The following is a 25864-nucleotide window of genomic DNA, read 5'->3' as shown; positions in this document are numbered from 1 at the left end:
GCGGTTGGGGGGGGGTATGTGCCCCCAGATCTACATGTGGGGCTGGCTGGGGCCGAGGCAGCACCAGGCTCTTCCTGACAGGGGGGTCAGGCCAGGCTGTGCTCAGAGCAGGCAGCAGCAGCACTGGGAACCGAGCTACAGGAAGGGCTGCAGCAACTCCAGAATTCACCATGGCCCCCCACCCCAACCCTTTCCAGTGTCACCACCACCCGGTCCGAGCGCAGCATGGCTCAACCCCCCACCACTGGGAAGAGCCCGGCACACTCCCATAGTGGCAGCCTGCACACAGCTGGGGGTATACCGCCCTGGGGGGAGCGCATAGCAGCAGTGCTGGGAGTGGGGGAGGAACTCACATGCAGCAGCTGCCGCTGCTGCCGCCACCACCACCACCATGCACCGCCTCATGCCACCACCGCCTCCACACCATTTTCCTCTGAGGGCTGCTGATGGGCCTCCCACCCAGCCTGTCAGTAGCCAATTGAGCTGCACACATGCGACCAGCCATGAGAAAGCAGCACAGGCACGGCAGCAGCACAGGGTGCTGGGTGGCAACGGCAGTGGCGACTGCCGTGTGTGAGCCGTCCAGTCTGGCTGGCCAGGCAGTACCTGTACAGCCTGCAGAGGGATACCACTGCCCTGGCCCTCTCCCCTGGCTCTGCTCCTGGAAGTAGGCACAGAAGCACACTGCCCCCCACTCCCCATCCAGACCCTCACTGCTCTCCAGGAAGGGGGTGGAGGACAGCGAGCTGGGGGTGGTGGGGGAAGGTGCTGCAGTGTGCCGTTTGGGGCCAGCAGCATCTGGTGCACTCCTCCCCCTCCCCACCCCCTGGGTAAGAGGCGAACTGTGGGAACACACTGGGGGAGACACCATTACTGCACCCTGAGGCGCACTCCATCCCCGCCCGCCCACCCGCACATACCCTCTATGGCCTAAGTACCCTTGGGGGTATGCCTACCCCCGGTCAACAACCCCTGCTATAAAGCTTCTACAGCACTTGCTGGGAAGTCCTGCCATGCTCAGTCCTCTGCATCCATCCCTGCACTCATTGTGTACACATGGACACAGGTGCTGCCATCGGGACATGCTGTATCAGCAGTGAGGATCCTGTGGTTCCCCAGGCCCCGAGAGATCATGGAGGTCAGTCGGTCCAGCCATTGCCTAGATCTAAGAGGTGCTGTTCCTACAGCAGCTGAACATGGAGCCTGCCTTGGACATCAGGACGAATGTGTATACACAAGGAAATTATTGACTGCCCTTGCTGCTGCTCCCACAGTCATGTGGGGAGTGAGGGTATACAACCAGGTCACTGCAATCACATACCTATGTTTTCTAGGTATGGCATTCATGAAGTAAACAGACAGGGCCACCGAGGAGACCTAACACTATGCATATGCAGAGCATAATCAGCAGCAAGCTGTGACATGCCTGACCCCTCTTCCAATAAGATTGTGAAACCTCACACCTGGCTGCAGAATTACTGTAGGCCTTCTACATGGGTTCTTGTTTGCCTTTACCCTTCAGCTGGGGCAGAGCACCTTTCAAATGTGGATGGCAGCAAGGTCTGCCTCAGCAGGCAGGCAGCCTGAGCAACAGCTCTTCTAGGGCCAACCCCTCTGCCCGCTGGACAAATACCCTGCCTTGGGCCACTGCCACCTGCCTCAGCCACCCCTGGTGTTTGGGGTGGCCCATATGGCTCACCAAGGCCCCAAGTGGTGCTAGGCAAACAGCCTTCCATTTGCATAGCCACTCTCAGCCTCTGCCTCCTGCTTTGCTGCCTCCCCTGCTGCTGTAGGGGGGTAGCAGTTAGTAAAAAGAGACCAGTATCTGTTTGCCTGTTCCTGCCTGCACTTTTCCCTCTGGCTCCTATACTCCCTTCCAGGCCCAGGAGAGCAGGCCAGGAGCTCTCAGCACCACTGACATAAACATGGATGTGTGAACACAAAGGTGTGCACCCAGTCGTGCAGCCAGTGCAGTCATGCCAGCAGACACATCCTCATGGGAGCAGCAGCAGTGAGGGAGTTTCCCCAGGACATCTGCATCTGACTAAATGTCTTTGTGAATCAAGTCTTCTTCACTGCTGGAGCTGCCCTGCCTCCAGCACCCTCCCTGATCCTTACCAGAAAGCTGAAGCACTTGAACTGTCTCTTATCCCAGGTGAACCCATCCAGCAGCTGGTAGGTCTTGACCTTCGTCTCCAGGGTGATGTTGAGCTTCAGGAGCTCCTTCACAGCCCCCAGGTCCATGCACAGTCTCTCCGTAGAAGGGTAGGTCAGCTGTACCGGCAGCACCACCACATAGCCTCTGTGGGGAGAGGGACAGAACTTGAATGGAGGTTGGGTTGGTTTAAAAGGGTGCGTTATTGCAGTCAGGGGACCGGTTCTCAGATGGGCTGATAATGTGCATCATGAGGACCAGCCCAGCTTGACTGGCAGCATGAGAGCATGCAGGACTGCTGCACACAGAAGCTTTACATCCTTTCAGGTAAGACTGGCTGAGTCTCACTTGCAAGGGTGGGAAGCCTCTGTGTAAAGCAATTGTTAATGCCTCTGGCTACCATATGCCCTTCACCCGCTATACATGGCCCTGCTCCTCCCTCTCTCCCTCCCTCACACCTGTTTTCTCCCTCCTCCTCTCCAAGATCAGAGAGTTGGAGCCAACCCCTTCCCCTCTGTGACTTACGGGACAGCATTGGATGTAGCGGCCAAACGGAGCAGGAGGGCCAAAGCACCAAGAAGAAGCCACATCACTGCAGGGCCTTGCTACAAAGCACCACTGCAAGCGGAGCTACCCAGACGTCTCTGCTCTGGGACTCAGGGTGGGGAAGAAGCACAGACACAGTGCTGCTTGTCTTTGGTGCTGCAGTACCAGTTTTATATCCTTGCCAAGTTGCTGGTGGTATGCAGTCCACCAATCAGGGCCTGCACCAGGGTGGGGAGCAGAGGGAGGAGACATGCACAACCTGTGAAGGAAGCTGGCTCTGGTATGCTGAAAAAGTCACTTGAATTCAAGTGCTCTTCCCTCCTCCTCCCCCCCACCCCCCAATCTGACCAAGATCAAAGCAATTATGTGCAATATTCAAGTGCTGAATGCCTGAGTACATCCAGTGCGTGCATGTGTGTCACAGAGTAAGCACACTTCTGTGTACACACACACACACACACACACACACACACACACACACACAGAGTAATTCTACATACACAAAGGGACAAGGCAGTTTCTCCCCCTGATCCAGAGGCAGAAAGGAACGCAAGCCTCCTGCCAATGGGCAAATACTTCCTGCACCGGGGCACTGAAAGCCCCTGCCACAGGGAAGCACAAACCCTCCAGGACTGCCTGGCTCTCGAGTTATAGCTCCTCAGCCAGTGATGCAAAGAATGCTGGAGGCCAGTGCTGTAGCAACCAAGTTTGGCGCCCGGGGAAAAGCCCACAATGGCAGCCCACTCTCGCCCTTGCCCAGTAGTGCACACAGTGGCGGGAGCTGCCCTTCCCCCATTTCTGGCCCCCCCCCCAAATGAACTGCTCATGGCTCCATCCCATGCCCCACCTCGGCTGGGTAGCACCTGTTGGTACTCCTTTGCTTCGGCACCAGGGGCAGTCGCCCTGCTCGCACCCCCTTGCTATGGCATTGCTGGAGGTACTGAACCAAAACTCTTGCTTAGACACCCAGGTACCAGTCACCACAAAATATAACAGAAAATAAGACTCCTGCTGAGAGCTCACACACTAGGTCTGCCCCCAGACAGAAAATTCTGCTGGCATAACTTAGCCCTGACTGCGGCTCCACTGGGGGAGCAATGGGTGCCAAAACTGCAGCATAGTCAAGAGGCAGGCATTTTTTTACCGCCTTGTCATCTAACTCTGCCCTGAGCAGACATATACACCTGTGCCAACCTAGATGTCACAAGGCCTGGGTTCTGCCTGTAGAACAGCTTTCATTCTACAGCTGTTGTTCCTGATGGAGTTGGTCCAGTACATTTGCTCGTATAGCTAGGAGGTTTGCTAGCTTAGACAAGACCCAGCTAGCCGCCTATAGCTTCTGCATGTGTCCCCTCCACCCAAGAGCTAAGGCATACTGGTTAGGATAATGATTCTCAGTCAAGGTGCCAACACACCCTGGAGTATCTGGAGATCCTTTCAAGTGTGCAGACGTGATTAACAAGATAAACTCAGAGACTTCAAACAGGAATCTTTAGTGTTAAAGACATTCTGACCTGTTGTGGTCTTCTGAGTTCTTTGCAACAGAAGAATTACTCTTTTCTTGTTCTGTCATCAGAAGACAAGTGGAAACTAGGAGCTGGCATTTTCTAAAGGGTGCCTTGGATCTACTGAGGGGTGTCTTGAGTCTGTTGAGAGGTGTATTGAGCCCAAAAAGGTTGAGAAGCACTGGCTTAGGAAGTAGCACAGCTGGCAGAAACCTGACAAAGAGACTAGTTTTCCCAAGGGAAAACCAAATGGCATACAGCAACTTGGGAGTTTCCAGACAAACCAGTTTTGAGATAAGATGGGACAAAAAAGTTCCATGGAAAATGCCTAAGCGGTTAGATCAATTTATTATTTAGGAGCTTTGTGTGTCACCACTTCCTTATCTGATTTTCCCTCTAACTTCCAAAGGAAAATCAACCCTAGGCTACGGGTTTGGTTTGGTGCACTGGAAGAAACATGGAAAACTTGCCTCTGCCTGTTGGCGATGATTCCACATGTGCCAAGGGACTGAATGTAGCTTCTCAGAGGCAATCCAGCACGCCCCTGTGGAAAAGGAAAGGGTAGTATAAGAAAGTGGGACAGGACAGCATACACAGCACCAGATCCTTCAACCCACAATGCTTGCCTCTTTCCAATAAGACAAAGTACTGGCTGGAATGACTCAGTCCGAGGAAGAAAAACTGCAAAAGCATTTGCATAGAGTTGAGACAAGAGCAGGTGGGAAATGTTTTCCATTGCTCTGAGTAGCGACCTATTTCTACAGCTGATCTAGTGACTAAGGTCTGTCAGGTTTTATTGCTTGCTTAGCTTAAGGAGGAAAAAACCAAACATGGCTTTAAGTGCTGTGTGCAGGGAAAGCTGATATTTCTACCGTACCAGCAGGAAAGATGTCTGCGAGAGTCTGGGAGTCAAAAGTTTCAGACTGACATGCTCTGCAGGCCCCGTGGTTGATACACTGCAGATCCTCTTATGGCTGGTCACAGGTTCTCTGGAGGTTTTTTTGCATATTTTTGCAGCATAATGTCTACAAACAGCTGCCGAGTCCCAAACACTCATAAACCCTTGGAAACCTGGGCGGTCTTTGGCTCAGTCACCAGGAAGCTTCTTTTTCCACATGTTTGCTCACATCTGATCAACAACATGAGGGACGCAAATGGTTTTCCAAAATAAAAGCCCTACCTTACGTATTGTTCAGCTCCTACCTCCTCAGCAAACCTCACCTGCAGGGGAGCAGGGGCTGGGAAGCTTCTCCTGGTGTCTCTCAGTGAGCCCTGAGAGCCCAGCAGTACAGCAATACACTGTAGGAGACCCCGCCAGGGGACTGGGCGCATTAATTCAGGCAAATATTATGGTGCACTGAGTCAGGGAGAGATCTGTAGTGGCTGGCTGCATGCAAAAGAATCACTTCAAATGCATTGCAGCCAAGCCCAGAGCAAGGTACGGTAGGGTCTGGGGTCTCTGTGTTAAATGGAGATGTGGCCAGTTAGCAGCATTCGCACTGCGATTCCTGTCCAAGACGGCAGCTTCATAGAGGAGGGTAAGCTACCTGCTTAGTGCCTGCACCTGCTGATGCAATCTACTACATTAGAGCTGAGCTCCAGCACTCTGGAATACACCTGGAGAATGGGCAGAGCCAGTTTATGCTGGGAAGGGCCCAGCTGTCTCTGGTGCTATGGTGCAGCTGAAAATCTTAACTCTTTCCATGGCTTTTTAGGATGCCCTGGGATATTTAACTCCAGTGCAGCGATGGAGTTCAGTTTCAGATTTTATCAGACATTTGGCTTTTGAGTTGAGTATCCCATCCCTCCACACCACTGCCCCAAAAGAGGGGGCTGCATTCCCTATGCCCTCCACCTCCTGAATCATCCCTGCCTCTGACCCTCAAGTCATGGCAGTAATTGGTGCCCTAATGATGAAGAATCATTTCTCTTTAGACACTCTCTGTTTCATTTCTCGTCTCCACAAGAAGTATCTTCTGAAATTCCTGACGCTGTCTGTAAAATACCTGGAAGGTCTGGCTGAAGCAATTTCTTTTTTTTCCCAAGTTGTATACATTGACTTGGCACTCAGATTCCTAGAAAAATTGCGGCCATTTATGAAGTCACATCCTTTCCCTCCCATGGGGCCTATGAACAATTGTTCCCTGTTCTCCATGGCTATATTCAGTCCTAGTTTATATAACCTAAGTAATAATATATCCAACACTTCCTTTAGAAGGGCCACTCCACAATGCAATCAGTATAAACAATATGATCTGTTTTGGCAGATTTGCTTGGGGATTCCAGGTCTGGAGCCTGCAGGGGAGGACTAGGGGCTGTTGGCAGAGTTATGTGGGGAGCTCGAGACTGGGATGGCAGAAGCCAGGAACAGCACACTGTCTTCCTGATATGGCCCACACCCTTGCAGCAGTTATGAAGTGATGGATGAGGTGCACCCCAAGGGCCAAAACTGGAAGAGGCCAAACTGTATTGCTCTGAAGCCAGGGCTTCTCAAAATCACATGGAGAACATGAATGAGGAGCACAAGGACTAGCAGACCTGTTACAGTATTTTTGCCATCTGAGAAATAGTTTGAGTCCCTGAACCATTTTGTGTGGGTGCATTTAATCCACTGTGCTCTCCCAAGGGAGAAGTATTTATTTCTAAAACAGTTCCTGCCCAAAGCACAACTCACTAGCTGGCCAGGCAGAGCAAAGGTGCTGTGAGTAGCCAAGTCCCAGGTCCCTTGTGCAGGCCCAGTCTGACCTTCACACAGGAGCTCCCAAACCAGAGTAAAATGCCCCATGCTAACCTAGGAGAGATCCCCAGACTCAGAGCCGGCACATAGCATTTCCCAGTCTGAAAGGGCCCACAGACTACCGACCATACACTGGAACATATGCACAGATCCATGACAGGGCAGCAAAGAGGTTGCAGCCGCCTTTGCTTGATGATGTTCTGGAGGTGAACAGGTAAGTGTTGTCATGGCCAGCTCTAAGGCACCTGTATAGCACCTTACTTCCTCACTGTGAAGGGTCCCCCTTCACCCTGCATGGAGGGAAGGAGACTTAGGGGCTTGCAAGTCCTTTTAAATGCAAGAGGCTGGTGACTTCCAGCTCTACATATCTCTAGTGGTGCATAAGAGGTGGGCTAATCAAGCCCAGTCAGTCACTGTCTTTCTGCTACAGAGTCTGGGGCCCACAGAGAAAGTGCACAGCAGATAGTCCCTGGATAGGGAAGGGGGCTGGAAAGAAGTGATGAGGCACAGTGCCAGGTGGATAGCAGATGGGAGGTGCTGCAAAGCATGGGTAGCTCTACAGGGAGTCAGGAAGCCGTGTGTATTTGAACTTTTGAAAACCAGAACCAGAACTATTTGGTTACCTGAGGCCTGTCCCATCCAGGCTTTCTCAGGGCCCTGTGGGTCATTGGAAATGGAGAGCAGGCAAACATAGGCTGTGGAGACCACTGAATCAGAAAAGTGTCTGCTGTCATCCTTGGGCTTTTGCTTTCTGCAGAAGGAAAGGAGACTGTGTTGTCTTTGGTAACAAGCAGATATGCCCCATGCATTCTCCATTTGCAAAACACTTTGCTTAGACCAGCTTGTTCCAGTGGTCACTTGTAAGATATGGAGGCCTCCCTGCCCAGAGGGTCTCCACTAATTCTTTGGTTTCTCTGAGGAATTGGGGAGCCAGCAAGTGTATCTGATTTATGATGATGCAGCCCTGAATAGGGTAGCTTCCCGGCACACCTCATCCCCCATCTCCTTGCTGGTAACGCATGTGATACTTGGCTGTCAGACTGTTCTCCCGTTATAGGCAGTAGGGAAGATGTACATATACAAGGGTCAGAAAACTGACTAGTAGAAGCTGGGACAGTCTTGAAGAGGAGGAAAATGGGACAGAAACAAGGAGTCAGTGGACTCGGAGCAGGACAAGTTAGAAGGGATGGAGCAGAAAGAGTCCAGATTGAGGAAAATGGGTAGAAGATAACGTTAACTAGAACCTGCTATCTTCAAACCTGTAATGGAGCTCCAGATCCCCACACCTCACTGTTCCTCTGCTGTCAGCAAATAACTGTGACAGCCCTGGCAAAGCATGTGCTTCCTTCCCCTCTATGGCTGATCCTTAAATGGATAACAGCCTCCTACTGCTGCTGTGAGTTATCTGGTTAGCTCACATGGCAGCAGGCTGTGTGTGATGGCTTCCAATCTTCCTGATGACTCACGTCCATATCCATATGATACCGCATAAGAGAATTTCTGTTTTTCAGTTTTGCTTTTTTTCAAATCTAGGAAGTTGCAGTCAAAATCTTGGAAAGAAGAAGTCTGCTGCATCACACCCTTGAGAGTTAAGGAACACACAGGCAATCCTAACTCTGGAAAACTGGATTTTGTTCCCCTTGGATCCATGCATGATAAGACTGTCTTTAATTCACCTGTCCCATGCTATTTTTTCTACCCTGCTCTGGGGACGCACTAAGGCTGCTATTGAATGATGCTGCTAGCAAAACACTGGCCTTGTTTGTTGCAGAAACTGGAAGGAGGGCAAGAGCACAACTGTAAGACGAGAGAGGACACTTTCATGGTTAGACCAGCTTCATAGTGACCTAGAACAGTGGTTCTCAACCTTTTATGTACCAGAACCCATTTGTAAACATTGATGGCCAGTCCCAACCCAGTGCCCCTCACTCCTGACCCAGTGCCCCTGCCCCCAGCTCCACAATATGTGGGGCAGAGGGTGGGTGTGGGACAGGGTGGGGTATGTGTGGGGCTCCAAGCAGCCCCTCAGGTTGGAACTCTGCCAACCTGCAATGGAAAAGCCCCGATTTCCCACATTTTTCTCCTTAAAAGGAGGGTCAATTTTTTAAAGTTTGTTGATACATTTTTAAAGTTTGTTTGCAACCTACATATTCAAATATTCTTGCAACCCACTTTTGAGAAACACTGACCTAGAGAACTCACATCTGTCCCTGCCTTACCTCAGATGTCCTGTGTGGTGCGATGATGCTGAACAAATCTCTCAAACCAAGCTCATTACAGGTGTCCACTGTTTCTCTGGATGCCCAAATTAAGATCTTGCTGTCTGGTCTGCAGACATGCTGTGTGCCTGTAGCTGCAACTGAACTGCTGCTTTTTGAACATATGGAGAGGGCTGTACAGTGTGAAATATGCCAAAGAATCATGTTGTAGGGCAGTGGGGGACAACCTTTTTGGCAAGAGTGCCACAAATCAGCCCCTCATCTTCCTCAAGCGCCCCTCCAATCCCCTTTCCCTGTCCAATCTGCTGCTTTGCTTTCTGCCCCCTGCCCTATCTGCTGCATACCCATACCACTTGCAGCACTAGGACTGCAAGCTGGCTACCTCTGTTCTAGGCACCCCAAATTGGGTTCACAAAATGAGTGTATTCTTTTGACTGAACTTGGTGCCCCAATTCCCTGTCTGTGAAATGGGAACAAATTGAATTTTTTTAGAAGATGTTAAGAGTTATGAACCAAAAAGATGACAAAAGCCAGTAGGGAAATACCAAGCGCCTGAGCAGGGGACTAATATAAGAGGGATGGGGGTGAGGAAGGGAACGCAACTAGGTTATAGAAAATACAATGTTAGCCTACTCTCTCATCTTGCCAGGATGCTGTGACAATGAATGGATGTTTGATGCTCGCAAAGTGCTCAAACACAGTAGGAGCACCACAGAAAAGCTCCAGAGAAATGTAAGTTCTCCCTTCAGTGCAGGGTTTAAGTAACGTGAACAATGAGGGGAAACCAAGATAGCGACTCACTGCTCATTAAGAGCCTTCCACCCTGTGTGCTGAATGAAGCCCTGGTGTGGTGGGAAGAGTAACAAGGCAGACTGCCTCATAATGTACACATACAAAGGCCCCAAATTAAGGTTTTACAAGCAACTTAATCTTGGCAGTTCTGATTTTCTGAGTGCTTTGTAACCTCAACATTTTCGAGCAATGGCCTTGTTGATTATAATATGGATTGCTCCATCTCAGGCAGCATGGTCAGGCCTCCACTGAACTGCAGATAAATTAGCCCACAATCCATTTATCTGGGAACCCATTTCCCCAGCTCCTGTCATAACATGGTGGCCAATGTCATTTAGGCACAGCATCTGCCTTGTTCCACCCCAGAACAGGCTGCTGAGTGAGCAATGCCTAGATAGTAGAGCTGGGTATTTGCAGCATTCACTCAGTTTTTGACCAGGAATCTGCTTTGGTCACATGTATGGCTCTTAGGTTTGCCTTGTACAGCACTCAGGCCAAATGAGTTAATTTGCCTGTGTCTTTTCCACATTGAGAGAGGATTCTCTCAGCAAGAAACAGCCATTCCTTTGTCTGCTGCTACTTACTGCTCAGCTCCTCTAGCACTGGCCTCTGGGCTGTCCTTCACCTTAACTCTGCCCTCTTGTGCAGCTGCATTCTGATGTGATCTTTTGTTACAGCATAACATGCACCCCTCTCAATTAATATGGGTATCTCTGACCATTAGAGAGAGAGACCATTAGAGAGAGAGACATTTTCAGCTTTCTAATTTTTACTCACTTCAGCTGTAGAACCGTTGAGTGGGAAGAGGGCTCCCAGAAACGTATACCCTAAGGGATCAAAAATGTCTTTGCTCCAGCTTTCTGGAAAGAAAATATCTGGAACAAATCAGCCCAAAAGCAAACATTTTGCAGTGCAGTTATCCTGGCAATCTCCCTGTGAGGCTATGAAGGCTGGAGGAAGAACTGATGCTCAGGGGTACTGCAAGTAATTTGCTCAAGAATACAGAAGAAGATGCTGGCAGAACAAGGCAGTGAGCCAAGGTCTCCAGGGTTTCAGGTTAAAATCCTGCACACTGGGCCACTTCTTCCTTCACTCACACATAAGGGTTCCTCCCTAAAATTAGCCACATCAGGATAGGCCTATATTGAGTCCTGGAAGACTAACTGGATCAAGATCCAACCACTGTGCAGTACTAGGAAAAGCATTCATTGCAGCAGGAAGGGGAGACTCATCGCTTTCCAAAGAAACGTGACTTTCATTCACTTCACCAGGTCAACATTTGGAATTTTGGTCTGCCTAATAATGTGAATTAAGAACATGATTCTTTACAACATTTTTATATGGGCCAGAGCTCTAGCACAGTCATGGTTACACTGGCAAGGAAGTGGTTTTGCCATTTAAAACATTTTGTGCAGGGAACTGGTAAAAACTCACGTCAGGGTAAGTCACATCTCCTCTTGAAGGGCTTGCTGGGATGGCTCTTATTGGTGGTGGTGTTATTTTATTATTATTCAGATTTATATCCTTCTCTCTCCAGAAAGGCTCAGGGTGGCTTACAATAATTGCAAACAACACACAGGTAAGAAACAACAGCAGGCTTCCCAAATAACACCCCAGAACTTGAAAACTCCACCCCCACAACTCCTGCTTCCCTGTCTATCACTCATAAGAGTAATCAGTCAATCCCGACTGTGCTTCCAAACCTTCTCAACCTCTGTTCACATGTAAGAAGAAACATCTTCTCATTCCCCACTCCCTATAACTACCCATTCCCCACTCCCCTGCTTCCCACCCAGAGGAGATCCCTCCTCCCTCCCCCAATGTCCCTTCCAGCCTGCAACCCCCTTCCTACAGGGGCTCAGTGGCTGCCCCCCTCTCCCAAATGTACAACTCATCCCCTTCCCCTCAACAAGTATGATAAATTCACGAGAACCATTGCAGGGAAGTAACAGAAAGACCCACAGTTCAGACATCTAATTCCCTCAGGCTCCTGTGAAAGTCCTCTCCATCCATCCTTTTGTCTCAGATGCTCTGGTGCCAAAATCTTTCCAGCATAGGCCTAGCCTGCATACTAGCTCCTAGTGCTGGAGCTGGGAGATATCAGATGTTAAAACTATGATACTATAAGGCCTGGAAAACCTACATCAGAGATTTGTTGAATTTGTATTGGCTATTTCCCTCTCCTCCTGATTATTCTGTAATTGGATTTGTGGTAACTAAGGAAACAGGCTTTCAAGCAGATGGGTGATAAGCCCAATAAATGCTAAGTATTGTTATTACTCTAGGCAGAAAGATAAAAATAAACACACAAGACCAGGGGAAAAATGTAAAAGTCCACGCAAATATCTTTAAAGGGGATTCTAGGTAGCACGTCCCAAATACAGATTTCTAAATGCAACATGTCAGATTTAGCCAGAGCCAACGTTACTTACTCCTATAGGCAGGCACTAATGAAAGTTAATAAATGCAATGTTAGCTTCTGATGCTGCAAACACATGTGTGCTTCCCACTACTCATGTGTGCTAGCCCCATCACAGGCAATGGGACTGCTGACGTGCGTAATGTTTGCCCACTTGTGGCCCTTGTTTCCAATATTTTGTTACTTGAATTTTACAAAAATAACATAGGCATAAATGTCTATTAGTACCACTTACATACACTAGCCATGGCGCTCAAAAATTAATTCACATGATGGTTCTTTTTGTCTACTCCCAATGGCATGCTTTTTCAAATTACTAGTACAAGGCACAACCTGATTTAAATCAATGACTTAAAAAAACACTCTAAAATATTCCAAATGATTCAAATGATTTCACCTTGCATACTTGGAATATAAATGTTAGTTGCTGTTGCTGGGTGCGTCCCCATGAATGGGAATGTGCATTCCCCAGGGACAAATAGCAGCAGCACATATTTGTGCCACTGCTGGTTGTCCCTGGGGAATGCCCCTGAATGTGCACTCTGGCACATGGCAAGATGCCCTGGGTGGGGTAAGGGAGGCTGGGGCCAGCATCTGGGCTGGTCCCAGCAGCTTTACCTAGGGTCTTGGGGGCCTCTCAGGATGCAAGCTGTGGCGATCCAGGAGCACGGAGCCTGACCGGCAGCCAGAGTGTGGCTCTGGCCAGCCAGGCTCCAGTTTCAGGCAGTGCACGCTGCTGCCACATGCGCCACCCCGCTTTTTTCTGGCACAGGTTGTTTTTGATACCAGGATCTCCTGGTATCAAAAAACCCACTGTGCTACAGTGTGACAAATGCCTGCATGTGAAACGTGTGCAGTTTGCGGCACCTCAGATGGGCCTGTGATGCCACAAACTACACGTGTGCACTTATCTGGATGCACCTGCTGTGTCTATTTGGAAGGAGAGCAAGGTAAAAATAACAGATATAATTGATATTTAAACACTGGAAATCATAAGCATCCAGCCTTTGGTTATCATCACTTTCCCTTCTAACTCCCCCAAAAAACCTGCATCAATGGCTATGTCATATGCCATTATAATGGTTGCCTATTATTAAATATTTTCCTTGAATTATTAAAAATAAAAATACTAAACATGCCATACAGATGTCCTTTTGGCTTTTGGAAAATGAAGCATAATTAAATCCATTTTTCTTTCAGTTTTAATTAAAATGCAATGAAATCCATGTTACTGTTGTCAACAGCCAATTTCAATGCTGTGTTTAGGCTCTGCGCCCTCAGGAGACCTTTTGTGAGTTTGTTTGTTTTGGGTTTTGTCCAATCCCTATGAAAATTTCTAGTGGCTTTTGAGATGTTCTGTTCTGCTCTGCTTAACTTCAGATTTTGATTTTTTTAAATGCTTTAGACCAAAGCCCTGTGTGCTCATGTCAAGCACCAAATTCCTGCTTTAAAAATCCATTTTTGGGCCCGAAAATACAGTTATGCAAGGAACAGCAGATTCCAGATGACCAGCTGAAGGGTGAGGAAAACAAAGGCAGACAAGGTTCTCTGGATAGATGTGATATCTTTTATTATTATACCAACTAAATAGTTGGAAAATTTGGTCTTTGCAAGCTTTCAGGCACAGGGAGAGTCTGTTGGGGTTTGTGTGCTCTCCTGGGTAGAATAGGGCATTTGTACACGTTTGCACGGCAGAACCGGGTGCTTTTAAAAGTATCCGGTGCTGCGGCGCATGCAGTTGTATAAGTGGTAAACTGCGCGTTAGTGCTGAGAAAATAGTGGTGGCATACTTTTGAACTAAAACACATCAGAGGTGTTTTAGTTCAAAAGTGCATGCCACCATTTTCTGCACGCTGACGCAGTTTCGCCACTTATACAACTTCACGTGGCGCAGCACAGTGCGCATCAGCTCACATGCAGAGCAGACTTGATTAATCGAGTCTGCTCCGACCTGCCGGATCTCCGGCACGTTGTGGGACAAAAAGGTATGTGTATAAATGCCAATATGCAAAATGCCAATATGCAAAAGGTGTATGTATAAAAGCCAATATGTAAAATGCAGGTCTGTGAAAATACAAATGCGTGGCCATTATAACTGAAGGCCAGCAGAGGGAGACACAGGCCCAGGAAAATGCAATCAGCCTTCCATTTTGGCAAGATTGGTGGGTCCCAAATCCTCCCTGGTGTGACTGCACTGAAAACAGCTGGTTTGCCCTTGGAAAAAAATTTGGCCCCTGAAGATGTGGCAGTGAGAGCCTTGTTTATATCTCATACAGTCCAATCAACTTGCAGGCTAGAGCAAGGCCTCCAGCATATGTCTCCAAGCAGCTGCTGGCTCACTCGGAGGAGGCCTCTGGCTGTGGCACTCTCAGCTCTGAGACGCAAAAGGGCTGAGCGCCCGCTACTCCAACTGAAGCCAAGGAGATGCTTCTTGCCTCTGACTGTGTCAGGCCTTCGGTGTCTGGGGCCAGGCCTGCATTACTGGAGGCCACTTTTAAAACCAGGGGTGCTCTTAGCTGCTGCGACACAGGCGCTTGGAACAACAACAGGAGAATGCAAGCTGGGGCAGAAAAGCTCTGCAATGTCTTTCCCCTTCCTCCAGCAGCCTCACCACCTCTCTGCAACCGCAGGGATTGCAGGGATCGCAGCTGATGAGCAAGGAGGGGTTATGCTGCCGTGGGTCTAACACAGCGGAGAGGGCAGGGGCTGGTTTCAAAGAGCCAGCAGGGTTACGTGGGGAGTGTATGCTTGTTAAGTGGCTGAGGGAGGGCTGTGGGGAGAGAGAGTTGTGGGAGAGACTGGAAGAACTCACGCATGACGGGTTTATGGACGAGCTTCCCCTAACGAGATTTGATTCCCTCATTTCTCTGCTACGGGCCTCCACACGTAGGCCAACCAGCCCAAGTCCCTGCACACAGGCCTGCCTGGCTCCCAAGGGGTCCGTCTATTCAAGGATACAGATGAAAACCTATCATTAAGAGACACCGAACTCCTCCAAGCAACCAAGCAAACACACGCACGCTCACTCACACTAGGGTGAAAGGAAATTCTGACCTCCTTGCCAATTCCACATGAGCAAAACAATGCACCACAGTGCGCTCTGCTGCCAGGGACACAGAACGTGGGGAGGAGAAACGCCCACCGCTCCAGCAAAAGGGAAGAGATGGAAATCTAATTAAAAGTCAATGGCTGTGCTGATGTAATTCTGCATGGCTTGGCTGCTTCAAGAGCACACGCTCTTCTCTCCCTCCCTGTCAGCAGATCCAGGGGCCTGATCCTACAAGATCTCAGCGCTTCTCTGTCTTTGGAAGCTGATGGGAGGAGAGGATGCTCAGTACCCTCCCTGTGGAATTGGGCAAACCCTTTTCTTGACTCAGGGCGGACTCCAGCAGACTTCTCCGCTCGGCCCAAGGCAAACTCCCCTCATCCCAGCTTGAGGCACAAGGAATGGGGGATTCATGCATGGGGCTACTGGTGAGTTGGGAGAGGAGAGGGAGGGGTCCTCTATTAAGCAGAAAGAAGAGAATACCATGTTGTAATAAAGCATGGGATGTCTGCGTTCCCCAGGGAATACCGTCCCCATGCCCTCAGGTATCCCTGGCAGCAGGGAGTGGCTCTGCTCCATGCCAGGTGGCACTTGACCACAAGTATTACTGCTATAGGCTCAGGGCTGCTTTCTGAACCAGCCCTGTCTGGACGGTCACAAGGCAGTTCCCATGACCACATCCATCATTCTGGTGCCAATGTTTTCAGTGGCACAGGGCCAGGCAGAAGTGTTCCCTACCACAGAGAGGTGACAGCGGGTCTGGCTTCTACTGCTAGTCTCACAGGTAACTGGAGAGGAGGGGTGGCATCATCAGCTGCTAAAGAGAGAGGACCACAGCCCTTCCTGTGCAAGGAAATAGCATGTGTATCCTCCCCCTGCCACGTACAAGCTGGCTCCGGGGGAGGATGACAGCTACAAGGGAGAAGGAAGGAGGTGTACTGGCAGGAAGGAGACAGGCTGGCCAATTCACAGAGCCCTGCCCCTTTCTTTGCAAGAGGCCTTCCCCTCTCTTCCCCCTGCATCCAAGCACTTTGTGCAATGGGTGTAGGAAAAGCGCTGGACTGTGGTGCTGCCTATTGCCTGACATACTGGCCAGTCATAACCTGTTACTCCCTCACACGCCTTCCCCCCACCAGTCTGCATCTAGCCCTTGTTTACCAGCTTGGACTGTGAGCTCTCCTTTGTGTTGTGCTTGTACAGCCCCTGGCACAACAAGGGCCTGGTCCGTGCCCAGGGCTGACAGCAATATGCATGAACAGTAACTGAACAGCTGCCACCTTGGGCTGGAAGGAACCCAGCCCCGTGCTAGTGCACAGCGTCCCAGGAGAGGAGGAATAATGCCGCCCCACTCCTCCCCTATCAAACCCACAGGGGAAGTTCAAACTGAGCAGGAGCTAAAATCCTGAAATGAAGGGTAGGTTTTCAGTACGTGCATGGCATTTAGCCACTTGCAAGGAAGGGCAGCCTTATGCTAAGCAGGGCCATGTTCCTCCTTTCAAAGAAAAGTACTTCCTTTAAGGCCCACTCTGCAGCAAAGCACCACCTCCGCACCACAGGGTTTAGTCCTGGTTGGGAAGAGGCAGCCCCCTCCTGAGCCTCCGCACCTTAGGGCTGAATGCTATTTCTTGAAGCTCTCCCAGCCCCCAGAAAGCTTGGCCCATACCTATGTAGCTTCAGGGCACTGATGAAATCAGGGTTGATGAGGGGGTTATTCCTGAAATCTGTACACGCCCAGGCACTCAAATTCCAAACCTAACTGCTGCAAAAACCCTCTTCTCTTCCTTCTCTCCACTGAGCCTCTGTTCTTCTCCTGTTTCAAACACTGCTGGTGTCAGCCGGCAGTCCCATGACTGGTAGGCAGCTGCTTTTCACTGATATTCCCAGCTCCCTTTCTCAACTGTTTTCAATACATATTGGCTATTTCAGAGGGACGAGGATGCGGGTATGCAGCCTCAGACTGCAGGGAGCAAACACAACAATTGCAATGAAGGGCATTCTTCCCTGACAGTCAGTCCTGCGTTTGATACCGCAGCATGCTGGAACAGGACCCAGTGACTCACTAGGGGGGCACCATGTCTTCTCAGTCAGTACTGGCTCCAGCACTGGAGCAGTGAGAAGGGAGGCCCTCTTCCCTCAGATCTCAATGCATCCATGCTAACAATAGAAAGAGGACAGAAAAATACGTTCTGGCACTTTCCCTGCAAAGCCATGAGAGTCAAACCTAGAGACCTGGAATGCTAGTGGCCTGAGCTCCACTGCTAGCCAGGTCACTCCTTTCCTATTGTCTTAAGCAAACTTGTAAAATGGAGGGGGAATGATGCTGGCCCACCTTCAAGGGAAAGGATAAGCTCAAACTAGGTGATTGCCTTATCAAGACTTAGCCAGCTGCTATTAAAAACAAAGCAACATCCTAGCCTCTGTAAGCAGGCCACCAGGGTAAATTAGAGGCATTTGGACCAGCAAGATTGTGACTGGGAAAGCAAGATTGGTGATAGAGATTCCCCAACTCTGCTAGAAGGTGACACAAGACCCCCAGGGACTACCACACATCTGGCCTTAGGGAGCAGTGGTCATCAGGGCAGAGGAGCAGATCTGTTCCTTGAAGTGTTCCCAACAAACAGGAAAAACAACTGAGCCTGTGAGCTGACATGAACCCTCAACTGTAATGGTTGGATGCAATAGGCCCCTTAGCCTCTCTCTTCTGGCTTCCCAATGACAGAGTTCAAAGTGAGGCGCTCTAGGTTAATGCTTTCACCATCTCTAGACTGGGGAGAGAAATATGTTAAGTATGCCCAGGGCAGTCAGTCAGTCAGTCAGTCAGTGGCAGAGTGAGGAAAAGACTACTGTACAGACATGTCTCCTCCTTTCTCTCCCTGCCTCTAGGCACTAGATCCACTGACTACACACTTAGCTGATACACGTTCTGGAACAGGGTTGACCAACTTGAATGAGGTCAGGGACTGTACACAGTACTGGCATGTGGCCCCTGGGTCACACACTGTGCAGGCAGTTCACTGCAGGGCCAGCCCTACACTGCATCGGTGGCATGCAGCCTCCCCACGTCCCAGGCAGCACAAGTGGTGTGCAGCTCCTTTGGCCCCCACCACATGGGCTGCTCCAGCCAGGGCCAGCCCACAATTTTTTGGGACCCCTGCAAGATATAGTTTTGGGGCCCCCTGACACGATGAAGCTGGCAGCGGCAGGGCAGGGGGCAGCCACATGTCTGCAGTGGCCCAGGCCAGAAACCAGGGGGCACCAGAACACACCTTCCTGCTTGGCTGAAACAGACAGCTTGGGGCAAGACTCACCTGCCCACCCTGTGTGTGTGGGGGGGGAAGAGGGTGTTGTGTTACAAAGCATCCTAGGATGCTGGGGGACTGAGTTAACTTGAATCTGGAAGGGATCTGGGACAGAAGTTTAATAAACTGATTTAACTTAAATCAGTTAAATCTGATACTACATCCATCCAAGTTTATCTTAAACCAGTCTCAGCCTTTTTCAAAGCAATTTATGTGCACTGAGCCACTGTAGGAATGTGGATGCATTTCCGGAATGAAAAGTGAATTTTCACTTGCTTATTGTTTCAACGTAAGCAGTTTAGACTAACCTGTGAAGATTGAACTGATTCAGCCTCGGGCTTTTTGACTCTCTACTTAGCCATAATATTAACCTTGCCCCTACAACCACATATAGAAACAGACAGTGGCAGTTAAGAAATTTGCCTACGGTCATGTGACAAGGAAATTGCAGAGCTCGAGAGAGAATATAACAGTTCTAACTCTATGGCCCTTGATTGAAGCAGCAGACAGGGCTTCCTCTTGATACCTGCCAACACAGTCAAACAATGAGCAACTAAGGGTGCAGACACAAGTGCAGCTCCCTGCCGTAACTGAGAACACTTTGCAGGAAGTGTTCTGAGCTACTAGATCTCCTGGATCAAACAGAAGTTCACTGTTGGTTCCAGAGGGGAAGGGAATCTAGCAAGCCTGCAGCCCGTTTTCCATAGCAGGGGCCCTGGCCCCTGCTAGGCTGCAAAGTTTTCAGAATGGGAGGGCAGAACAGGAGCTCATGCTAGGGTAGGCGTGGGCAAAGTGGGCCTACATCGGATTCCACTTCCCAGCAGTCCCTGCCCGCGTCTCTGCGACTGGTTTCCATGGAAATCCTAGCAGCAGCGGGGCAGTGACAGTGTGGGGCCAGGGTTTCCACGGAGAATGGCCCCAGCAGTGCTGGCAGGGTGCGCAGCTGGGCAGGGAGCTGCTCTAGGCCCAGGATCTTGCAGCAGACAGGGTGGTCCAGAGTTGGGGCAGAACTACTATCCGCTGCCCACACATCCTGGGCAGGGGCATACAGGCAGCAGATCACAGCTCTGACCTTGTTCCAGATCATGCTGTCACTGCCACATGATCCTAACCCTAACCCTGGAGCAGCTCCCTGCCCAGCCTCACACCCTGCCAGCATTACTGGGACCAGTCTCCATGGAAACCCCAGGCCCATGCTGTCTCAGCCCTACCACTGCTGGGGTCTCCATGGAAACCGGCTGCAGCAACATGGGAGTCTGGACACTAGTCAGATCTGCCATTTTGCCCACCCCTATCCCAGGGGTTCCCCAGCTCGCACTCAAGGATGAGGGTCCAACCTCAGGGGGGCTCCAATACACCCACCCCACCCTCCAGCAGGGGCTGAAACCCCCCCAGACTGAACTCCTCTGCTCCCTTTCCCCCCTCCCATTCTGAAAAGTGACAGACTGGGAGGCAGCACAGACAAATTGCAGAAGAAACTCCGTTTTGAAACCTTTTCATCTGACCCTTCATGCAATAAGGCTTCAGATTTTCACCTGATCGGCCATTTTTAAGCTGTCTGCAGCCATGCACTTGTGTTTGGTCACAGCTATCAACTACTTTCTGCAGCCAAATCGGGCAAAAATTGTCACTTCTGTCTGAGCATCTGAGGACAAGGTGATTCAGAGAAGTGATCAAGGAGGGACAGGGCCAAAGGCACTGGAGGGACAGAGATCAAGAGGAGAAAAAACCATGGTGGAAGCACAGCTGCCTGTTTACATCACACACAGCTGGGAACATAGGGCCAGCCAGATTACACAGAGGTTTTCCAGAGCCTGTGCTAAACAAAACTGCTCCCCACTACCCCACCCAAGGCCCCCATTACACTACACAGCTCTGTTTTTAACAAGGGCTCCTGTTCTGCAGCCAGCAGACAAACACTACCCGTCCAAAGGGAAATCAAGCATTGTTTATAGCAAGAGCTCTCCATGGCATGGGTCTGTCCCATAACCAGAGACCCATCTGAGAGCTCTGTTTACATCATGCTAACAGCCAAGGGGCAAAGGCAGAGGGACATGAGGATGAGGGGAGACTGAACTTGTTTGTTATTAACATGTTCTAGTGCAGTGGTCCCTCAACCTTTTTTGTACCAGGACCCATTTGTAAACATCAGTAAATAGTTTAAGTAGAAAACAGTCCCCTGGCCCTGCTGGTGCCCCACACTCCCAACCCACCTCCCCCACCCCCAGTGTGTGGAGCAGGGGGGGAGTGTGTGTGGGGCACAGGGGAGGGGGGCAAGCAGGCTGGAACTCTGCCAGCCTACAAAGGAAAACCCACAATTTCCCATGTTTTTCTCCTTTAAAGAAGAATCCATTTTTAAAGTTTGTTTGCAACCCTTCATATATTCTTGTGATGCACTTTTGGGTCACAACCCATGGGTTGAGAAATGCTGTTATAGTGCATTTGCTCTTGAATAGTGCTTGGCAGACCTGAGGAACAGGAATGGGTGGAGAGACAGATCTGGGCGGGGGGATTACTCCCTTTTACAAAGAGGATGCAACAATGCAAAGAATATGGTCTCTGACTTTTCTCAGGACTAATGCCGTCTGCTGGCTCGCTTCAACTTTGGCAGGAAAACTAAACAGATCTTTTTCACATTAGCAGCTTGGTACAGCTGCATTTGGGCTGTGCAGTATGGAAGGGGAATATCTGAAGGCTAAACAGGCCAGTCCATCTCCCCATCTCCTCCAGCAAAAAAAAAAAAAGAAACAAAAAAATAGGCCTTTTATTTTTTTGGCAAGTCATGCATATATACCAAAGAGTGGTTCTAAACGGTTGCTGAATAACTAAAGATGACTACACCACTGTGACTGGGAAAGGGAGTGAGGGCAGGCTGTTGCAATCAGAGAGCAGGGAGAAACTAGGGTTAGTGAGGAAGACGAGGAAAAACTATGATCGGCTTCTACTCTTCTGTAGGTAGGTGGATTTGGAAAAAAAGGATGTTATTACGTAAGGAGAGGGCTGCAGGACTAGCAAGTCTATGGATTTGGGGCAACAGGCATTGGGACCTGAGACGAAGAATAGGAACTAGACAAGTACTGGGATCAAGCCAGCAAAATGTAGCAGATGAAATGAGAAAAAGGCAGCAGCTCCCTGTTGCGCTCCTATCCCAAAAGTATGTGCCAGTCTGTGGTTTCCTTTCCTATTTTTGGCAGGCATTTGCCTTCTGTTGAAATAGAGTGCAGCCCATTCCAAGACCAGTCCAGAGTCCATGGAGGCTTCAAGGGAGATAAAATAGTCACCCACAATCCAATGGCAGCCATCCCAATTATTCAATATTTTTACTGGTGAGTGTAGCTTTAGGCACACATTCCACCAGTAAGAGGGTAATGATAATGACATGGCTACAGATAGAATAGTCATTATATTTCCAGCTGCTATTAACATGCAAGTAAGCAGGAAAATCACAAAAACCAATGCAAATAACCCCAGAAGACCAAATTACACAGCAGCTGTTTGCAGCAGCTGCTGTCTCAGGAAAAGGTGCTTTACCACTAAACTTTCCACAATAGAGATAAAGAGTTAAAAACCAACTCCCGGCTGTCATGGCTACCAAATTCACTGCACCAACACCACTGGCACTTTAAGAAAAATAAAAGAGCAAAAAGGGCCTTCACCCTATACAACATCTCAGTAACAAAGAGCTGAGTCAGTACAAATGGAGAATCTAAACTAAACCCTGATGGAAGTGGGGCTATTGATTCACTAAGCAGGTGCTCTTCCCCAAGTTGGGGTTATTGCCAACCAGGCTAAAATCTGACGCCCATTCACTCTTCTTATGACTTTGTGTTCATTAGGTAAATAAGCCTATTCTCACCATTTTAGGAACATATGGAAACATTCCTGATTGGATAAGCAAGGGCTTTTTTGGCTGTATCTTTTATTGGACAAACTATGTAGATGGGAAAGATGACAAGGCAGCAACCAGAAAGGTTTAATGTGAGTGTTAACAGATCAAGGCAAATCCTAGGTTAAAATCTACCATTCACCTCAGCCAAGTAATTTGTTGGCATACTACAATCTGCCTTGGGTCAACACTAAGGTTACAGTTACCAGCCAGGAAAACATCCTTTCCCAGAGTGGGCACAACCCAGGAGCAGGATTACTGATCTCTCTACCCAGAGGGTTTTATATTTACATACTTGGTACAATCATTTGAAAACACAAAGGGTTAAATAAACAATATTCTCCCTCCTTCCCTAAAATTAGTTCTGTGGTTATAGCTGAGTGCAAGATGAGATGGGGTGCTATACTCCATCCCAGAACTGAAATGCAACTAAAAGAGCAAGGCTTTTGTATGTTAAGCCTCATCCTGTGTCTTACACCTGAAACAAACACACCCTTATCTGCCAAATTTCTTAGTCAGGAGAAATGTCACCCATTTCCTTCTATCCCAGTTTTGTAGAAGTCCCCTTCCTAAATTGTTTCCTTCAATTTAGGGCTGGATCCTGCTGTCATTGGGGTGCCTGGCAAAACTAGGATGACAGCGAGAGCGCTAGCTGTGCTAACTGAAGTCAGGCAGAAAGCAGGTCACCGTTACCTCTGCCTTCCTTAGAAAGAAAGAACAAAAAAGACCTTATTATCTATCCCAGGGCTGTCTAACTGGCAGCAGTAGCTGAAACAACTGTATCAGCACCAGCAATGAAGGAGTTTATGCCATCACCACTATAATTTAACCACTTTAAACCCAACAACTCATTTGAGTTGGTGCCCCTAACCTAAAGAGGCTTGACTAGCATCTTTCTCATACATAAAGTCCACACATCTCAACAATGCTACTGAGTATATTATTACATATTCATCTTGTACCTGAATAAAAATGAACCAAGAGAAGCTTTTTAAATTAAGCTGAGCAAAGTCCAGTTGTCGCCACTGCCAGAGAATGTCCATGCGGCATCTAGGGGTAGACTCAACCAGTGACAGTCAAATATTATTTGCCTAAAGTTACACACAGCAAGTCAGTGGCAGTAGTAGGAATAGAACCCAGGGTTCTGGATAATTTTTCCAATGCTCCTTCTTTTGGGCAATACTGCTTAAAAAAAAAAAAGAAGTGAAGCTCAGGACAGTAGTTTTTCTTGTTTTGAGCCTCACCCCCAGCTTCCTGAACACCATCCCTCAGTGCAGATGTATGAAATGCCTCCTGTGACTAAAATCCTGATCCTGTGAGCACCCTGCACAGGGAGTTTTGCAGGCTCAGTATCCAGCACACCTATTAGCTAGGAAGTGGCACTCTGAGCAGCACAGGAAAGGGATCTTGGGAGTCATAACGGACTCCAAGATAAACATGAGTTGTCAGTGTGATGAAATCAGCAAAGCTGACCACACTTTATCATGCATCAGCAGATGTATGATGAATAGAACCAAGGAGGTGATACTTCCCCCTCTATGCAACATTGGTCAGACCACAGTTGGAGTACTGCGTCCAGTTTTGGGCATCATACTTCAAGAAGGATGTTGATAGACTCAAGATGGTCCAGAGGGTGGCCACTCATATGGTTAGGGGTCTATAGGCCAAGCCCTATGAGGAGAAACTAAGGGTCCTGGATCTCTTCAGCATCCGCAAGGAAGGCTAAGAGGTGATCCTGTGGCCGCCTACAAATTCATTAGGGGAACGCAGCAAGGGATTGGAGATGCTCTGTTCACCAGGGCGCCTCTTGGGGTAACAGGGAACAACGGTCACAAACTGACAGAGAGCAGATTTAGGCTAGATATCAGGAAAAACTTCATGGTAAGTGTGGCCAAAATTTGGAATGGGCTTCCAAGGGAGGTAACGCTCTCCCCTACCATGGGGATCTTTAAGAGAAGGCTGGATAGGCATCTGACTAGGGTCATCTGACCACAGCACTTTCCTGCCTAGGCAGGGGGTCAGACTCGATGATCTGTTGAGGTCCCTTCCGACCCTAGCATCTATGAATCTATGAAAGCCAACCAGAAGACAGGAATCCTTGGGAGCACTGCACTTTAAGTTTCACTTTAATTACAAATGATTATGTGGCAAAGGAATTATGGAGCAGCATGTGGTACAAACACAAACAATTCATACAGAACAGCGACTGTTGCCAATTTCAGGCACACCATGTTTGCACTTTGGACAACTCATCAGATTGCTGGGGCACTGTGAGCAGCAACTTCTCCTGGGTTTTTTATTTATTTTTGCATATCGCCACCTCCAGTTGCAAGAAAGCTTCGTAGATAGATTTTAACATGATACAGGTTACAAACCAGTTATGTGCTGGGCCCAGGTTTCTGACAATCTATATGGTAGCAATAGGAAAGACTGACTTTATAATCCCACTTTACTCTTGATGAGCAGATTGCAATCATTTTCCTTAAGTGCAGGCTTCACAATATGGTTGGCTATGTCTTACAGACTACAGACTGAATTATTGCAAGGTGCTTCCTCAAGGGCTACAACTGAACATAGAAATGACACACCACAGCAGACCAGTGGGCCTTTATGAGAACACTTCAGAGGGAGTAAAAACCAAGTAAGTACAGTAGAAATAAACCTGCCCGTAGGAAATATTCTTCCTGATCCAGTCAGTCAGATACAGCTTATGCCATGAAGTCCTAAGATAAAAAAATTATATATTCTTTATTTAGTACAACTGTGGATGTTCTTATTCATATAAAGGCTTAATCTTTTCATGAATCCTGCTCAGCTTTGGGCACCAATATCCTGAAGAGTGTTTTGACACTGACATTCATTTGCCTTAATGTTGCTTTTTAGAGGAAGTGTGTTATACTGATCTAGCTTCTACTCTCGTGGTAATAAGTTGCTAGGTTTAAGCTTTAAAAAAACATTTTGTTCTTCGAATCTGGAACAGCTTGCATGAACCCACGGTCATTTCATCAACTGATATTTGTTACTTAAGCACTCCATGTCTGGGAGATCTCAGGAAAGGTGCTGAGTTCAGAGTTTAATTTTGCCAGTCTTCACAATACATTACAAAGCCCTTGTTCAGTGCTGATCCAGACTTTGAAGACAAGTGTAAAACTGATGTTTTTGTGTTTTGTCAAATTAAGTTAGTCTGGATTTATCTATTCAGATGTTTTGTACACATCTTTATTTGTCTCTCTCTTTCACCCTCCCAAAGCTTTCAATAG

General features: G+C 48.7%; 1 protein-coding gene across 4 annotated transcripts in view; it reads right to left on the bottom strand.

Annotated features, from left to right (window-relative positions):
- The window catches only part of A2ML1 (alpha-2-macroglobulin like 1), a 52776-nt gene extending 36472 nt beyond the window's left edge, over positions 1-16304 (bottom strand). The window contains exons 1-4 of one of the 4 annotated variants that reach the window (XM_025214387.1): positions 16158-16304; positions 7567-7694; positions 4677-4750; positions 2119-2302 (exon numbers count right to left, since the gene is read on the bottom strand). In XM_025214387.1, the coding sequence (XP_025070172.1) occupies positions 2119-2302; positions 4677-4750; positions 7567-7677 (369 nt within the window). In that variant the 5' untranslated portion in view covers positions 7678-7694; positions 16158-16304. Of the gene's footprint in view, positions 1-2118; positions 2303-2680; positions 2909-4676; positions 4751-7566; positions 7695-15185; positions 15318-15427; positions 15493-16157 lie in introns of those variants that run through there. The other 3 variants (XM_025214388.1, XM_025214389.1, XM_006032639.3) reach the window with 3 other exon arrangements.
- Between the last annotated feature and the right edge of the window lie 9560 nt (positions 16305-25864).

The sequence above is a fragment of the Alligator sinensis genome, unplaced genomic scaffold (genome assembly GCF_000455745.1).
Source record: "Alligator sinensis unplaced genomic scaffold, ASM45574v1 scaffold1129_1, whole genome shotgun sequence".
In the NCBI taxonomy this organism is placed as follows: Eukaryota; Metazoa; Chordata; order Crocodylia; family Alligatoridae; genus Alligator; species Alligator sinensis.
The sequence above is the reverse complement of the archived record's forward strand: the minus strand, read 5'-3'. Positions and strand labels throughout refer to the sequence as shown.